General features: G+C 32.9%; 1 protein-coding gene across 1 annotated transcript in view; it reads right to left on the bottom strand.

The window, feature by feature from the left end:
• Positions 1-2291: 2291 nt before the first annotated feature.
• Positions 2292-5844, bottom strand: part of LOC108722733 (Son RNA binding protein) — a 5881-nt gene continuing 2328 nt past the window's right edge. Inside the window, 8 exon segments of the mRNA XM_018447998.1 lie at positions 2292-2766; positions 2854-2969; positions 3055-3283; positions 4682-4795; positions 4884-4994; positions 5099-5301; positions 5373-5481; positions 5590-5781. Of these exon segments, the coding sequence (XP_018303500.1) occupies positions 2653-2766; positions 2854-2969; positions 3055-3283; positions 4682-4795; positions 4884-4994; positions 5099-5301; positions 5373-5481; positions 5590-5781 (1188 nt within the window). The 3' untranslated portion in view covers positions 2292-2652.

Genomic DNA, 5844 nt, shown 5'->3' with positions numbered 1-5844 from the left:
TTTCGCGTCCAGTGTGCAGGAACCATTACTTTTTCAACCCACCTCAGAAGCAGGGTTCATAGAGTTGACTTCGAGGTAGATTTACTCATACTTTTGGAACGAATAGGCTCCGCCCATATGGTCAGTTATCTCACGTTTTGGAACGGCATAGAGTTAAACTCTGTTACTCGGAGTGAATTTTGGAACGCACCCCTGTATGATCCTTATACTAAGAAGACTAGAACCAGGAGAGTCAACTCGTGCCAATAGCGGTAGTGGGGGTGAGGCAAAAAGTGGCGACGGATAACTTCCCCCACTCTTGCACTTCATTAGTCCTCTCTGTCGCTCTATATAGTCGTCGCTCTGTCGTTCTATAATCGTCACTTTGTCGCTCTTATATCGAACTTTCACACAATGCGCAGTGCCGCTGCACATCGTGTGAATAGCTGCGGACGTTTTTTGACTCACCCCCACCACGCGAGTTGATCCTCCTTAGTTCTAGTCTTCTTGCCTTATACTATGCCCAGGGTACTTATTATCATGAAGAATAGAGATAAAGAGGCCGAATTGCGTGTTCGGGACACGCGGCCAAAACCGACCCTCGATTGTTGTATCTATAGATACTTATAGATGGCACTGCAATCTAAGCGTACCGGATGGCTATTGGCTTAAAGTTGAGGAGGAGGAAAGATTGCAGGATGGAGAGTTAAAATCGTACATATATTGTGTACAAAATTAATCCAGTGACATTTGTTGTTTTTCCATCGTTTATTAGTAATATTTCTCATAATACTGAATGTGACATGAAAGTGCGAAGACCAAGCAATGCAAACAGTCTTCAAAGTTTCGCGTTTTTTCGGATATGCACACTTTTGTCATTTTTCTCTGCACTAGTAAAAACTCACAAAACAGAACTAATGTAACCAAGTCCACCATGTACACGTACCGGCAGAAATGGTATCCCTCGGCGACTAGGTTAGTGTACGCTGTCGCCAGTCTCGCCTACTCCCGCACACTACATAGCCGCCGAGGAACACCACTGCTGCTGGTGCGTGTATATGTAAAGGCCGCAGCACAGACTCTTGCATAACGCATAACGCATAGTGCATAAGCAAATCAACTAATCAGAATCTTTCCTTTCTTCCCATTCCATGAAAAAGAAGAATTTCAATTGGTCGATTCCCTTATGCACTATGCGTTATGCAAGAGTCTGTGCTGCGGCCATAAGGTACGATGAAACAGAGCCGCCATCTAGCGGAGCATTAATAAATTAGAGTTCAGTGAGCAATTTGGCCGTTTTTCGAACATTTTTCCATGCCAGTTCGGCCTCCTTATCTCTATTCTTCTATGCTTATTATGGAATATGTCGGAATGAATTCCGATCGGAATAATTCCATTTTCCCTAGAAAACACAAGAGAAATCTAGGGAATAATTGAATAATTCTGATCGGAATCTATTCCGATTTTTTCCATGATAGGTGCCCTGGTCTTCGAAAAATGGTAATGTAAATTAAAAATTGAATTAAATTTAAACTTTTAATAATTTATAAGTAATTTATAAATAACGTAGTATTATTTTTCTTACAAAAATAAAATCACAATTAGACATTCTGCAATTCTTTCTCAAACTAATTAATTATACATATTTGTTAAAATAAATAGTTAATTATTGGCTAATTTAACTTTGCCAGTAGTTTACAAGAATATGTATCCTTATATGTTTTTTCTCCCGTGTAATAACTACGTTATTTATAAAATATTTATAAATTATTAAATTCTACTTATAAATTGTACGTCTAGTTTACTATAATCATTAATGATAATGCACGAATATTTAGAAAGGAACACATGTCTTGAACATGCCTTGATACTCCTGCAATTCAGATGCTGAGCATTTATGACACTGTGTGTATATACACGAAAAAGACTGGGATGTCTACTCAGATTAATTCTTCTTTGGCTGCAGTATTGAAAAATTAATTTATTATTATGTAGGTATATATTTATTTCAGATATTTTTTGTATTATTACATTTTTTTGAAAAAAAAAAAATCTTTTTATATTTTTTAGAGACGCATATCCAGGAAAGAGGGAACATGCTCTATTTTGATTTTTGCATGTAGAAACTTTAAAAAATGTTTGAAAAGAAAAAATTGAGAATGGACACAAAAAAATTAACGTAAATTAAGTTTTTATTTTAAATGATACTGCTAGGTCTTTTGTATCCAAACATTTTTCTATTGTATAGTATTTACAATAAATAGAACATGTAAAAATACGTTAGACATAAAGAAACTTAATTAGGACTCTAAGAAGGCAGATAAAAATATACCTCAATATTTAATTCTTCAGGCAACCAATGAATACTCTAATAGCATAATGTACATCTTTTTGCTATTGGAAATAAATTTGAGAAAGTTATGTAACTATTTGCATACGTAGTTGTGTGTACATCTTGCTATGTATGCCATTGCACCAGTTTAAATTAACTTTAATAGATGGTTATAAGAATTTGGCAATATATCAGTCATTTAACTTTTCGCGACATTATTAACACATCTTCACGAATTAGTCACTTATATGGCATTACATTTTATTTTTCTGTGAAAAATTGAAGAATTATATGCGACAGCAATTAATAAGCTCCTTGCGCGATTATATCGGTGCATGCGATTAAGAAGGCAGTAAGCCTAAGTTCTGTAAACATATTTGTGCTGCTTCTGCTTTTGCCTGTTTTTTGTTTGAACTTGCAACACTCGGCTTATATTCAATGCCATTTACTTTTACCTATAATAGAAAGATATATTTGTATATAAATATTTGTATATAAATATATCTAAGTATAAATATTGAATTATTTATAACATTGCTCACTTTGAAAAGAAAATTCTTCCTGTGATCTGGTCCAGATTCAAAGCATAACTCGTAAACTGGTGCTCCAAGTTTCTTCTTTGTGCAATATTCTCCTAAAAGCGACACTGGATGTTTGCCTAGAACAAAATAAATGTAGATAATAAAAAAACGCACGCACGCACGCACGCACACGTTCGCAAAATAATTTAAATTAAGATATACCTTCCAATGTTTTGATCATTGGCACCATAGGCTTTGCAGTTTTGCCAACTTTTTGCACAATATCCTGTTCGGAAATGAGTCCTTTCTTGTCTAATTTTACCTCTAGTTGCAATGGTTCCAAGGCCCCTTCTTTATTCTTGCCAAGGCCCTCACCAGGACGCCAACCCATCTTCTGCAGTAACGCCATACCCATCCCACCTGACAGAGGCTGTGCCGATACTAATTGGTCCTAAACAATTTGTTGAATTAGAAGAAATAATGAACTTATGTAGAGTTGCATTGCGCGGATACAATATTAAAATATAATCTTTGAGTTATGTTTTATTTTTTGGAGTCAACATATAATTGCTAAAAGAACCATGTATATTAGATGATACAATTCAAACAAATAAACTCATCAATAAGATAGATATATTCTATTATTTTTTCGGTTATAATCTGAAAAAACCTCTCACTCTATGTGTGTGCATAATGTTGAAAAATTTGAAAATATAATTACGGGAATTTGTTATACAACTTGCGTATACTTACCAAACAGATACATACCGAACAAATAATAATCTCTGCACCAGGCTGCCGAAGTTTTTTTCTCTGATGTAGCTATATGCCTGTAACAAACCCTCAGGTGGATGCAGACTAATGCTAAATATCCCAGCTTTATGAATAACAAACAATCGGCTTCTGGTGAAATCCTAGGAAGCTGACGATAATTAGCAATAATCTCACAAGAGCTCATTATCTCAGTTGAATATACAGAAAATTTTGTTTGTGTAACAAAATTTGTAAAAAATTAAATTTTAGATCAGTATATACATACATATACATATTACATTCTAGACTAATATACATTATAATAATTAAATTAAATTTTAGATTAATATACATCATATTCTAATTTATTTTTCATATTGTGCTCTCATAATAAAATTTGTTCTAAAATAAAATAAACTCATTAGTAAGATTTAAAATCACAATTTTTGAAATTTCAAAATTTAATTTTCATAGAAATAATAATGCTCCTGTGTCCATGCAGGCACAGAATCCACTCCTAAATAAGAAATAGTCTGTGCCTACAACACAGTCTCTACTAATATCAATGTTAATTTTTTATTGATTCTAGCAGAGACCATGCCCGAAAACTTGTTACAGGCAATTCAGTATGTCAATAGTGTATTTATTTAAACAATGTCAGGTCAAAACTCTTAAATAACTTAATATTAACATAGAATATTATTTTATTGTAAGATATATTAAACCTGTTTCATTCGTTTAGTAAGAGAGTGAAATAGAAAGGAATTATAATAGATGTGTGTTAGGATGCATTTACATATCATGTATATAAAATACTGTTCTTTTAATGAGAATTTTAATTATGTTGCACGCACGCACGCCCGCCTAATCTTTTATTTTTTAGATATAGATAACAAATCAAATCAAACATAAATTATCGTTTTATATGTGTATGTAATATATACCCACGCATGTACGCACACACACATATATATGAAACAATAATTTACGTTTGATTTGAAAATGTATTGTGCATCGGGAGCTTGAATTTAAGGATTGATTCAAGGATGAATTTTGTGAAATCGGAGTGGAATAAAATATGCAATAATAACTTTACCTTACGTGCCCAGGCTTGATAACCTGAAGACAATTCTGCAGGTGTAAGTACTTTAACTCCTGTACTACCAGTAAACTGACCTGGTATCTGCTTACTTTCAGCCCAAGTTTTCATCTACAATATCGTAAATAGATTCATTTATATATATAAATATATATATATATCTCATGCTATTTTGTGACAATCTATGTCACTTTTTTACCTCGTTTTGTGCCCGTTGCATTGCATTCAAAGCGTTTACATCATTTGGATTCTCTCTTAATTTTCTTATAGCTGCTAATCTCTCAGATACTATAGAGCCAATATCCATGGTCTGCAATCATCACAATTGGAACAATCTTTTTACTAATTGACGGTATAATTAATTAATCATATAATTTGACAACACATGCATAGATGTTTTCTTTTTTATTTTACCTCCGTTGTTGTTGGGAAAACGGTTTGCACTGGTTGCACCGGTTGCACAGATTGCACCGGTTGCACAGGTTGCACAGGTTGCACAGGTTGCACAGGTTGCACAGGAGATGGTGGCATTATAATCGATGATGCATTTGTAGAAGCTGGTACAAATATCTTTTTTGGTTCTGGTTTCTTTGGCGTAACAGGTACCCACTCGTTTTCTGAATACAAATATTAGTATCATATGGGTGCATTAGAATAAAACTACGAATTATATCGTAAAAATTCATACCGCTTCTTCTATGATGTTGTCCACTGGAAACAGGAAACTGCAATCTCAATTGATTTGATGTTTCAGCTGTTTTTTCTTGGAACGTTTTTGTTGGTAATTGTTTTGCATCCTGAAAAGAGGAAATAAAATTTGCTTTAAAATTTGATGTTTATATCATAAGAATGTAATCAAATTTAAGATTTATAAACAATAATATAGAATAGATTTATATACCAACCTTAATATTCATTATAATAGAACTGGGTCTTTCTTTTAAAAGAAAAGGATGATGAAATCCTTTTTCAGATTCACTTTCTTCTCCTTCAGAAGAGATACTAGATAATTCGCCTAATGCTTCAGACTTAGATAATGATTTACAAAAATCTGAAAACATAATTTTATATGGAATTATATAATGGATAATAACACAGTAACAGAAAATTAAATAATAGATAATATGTATATATATATATATTTATATATATATCTATAT

The sequence above is a fragment of the Mycetomoellerius zeteki genome, unplaced genomic scaffold, assembly GCF_001594055.1.
Source record: "Mycetomoellerius zeteki isolate Tzet28-1 unplaced genomic scaffold, Tzet1.0 scaffold213, whole genome shotgun sequence".
Classification (NCBI taxonomy): domain Eukaryota; kingdom Metazoa; phylum Arthropoda; class Insecta; order Hymenoptera; family Formicidae; genus Mycetomoellerius; species Mycetomoellerius zeteki.
Note: the sequence above shows the minus strand (reverse complement) of the source record. Positions and strands in the feature narration are given on the sequence as shown.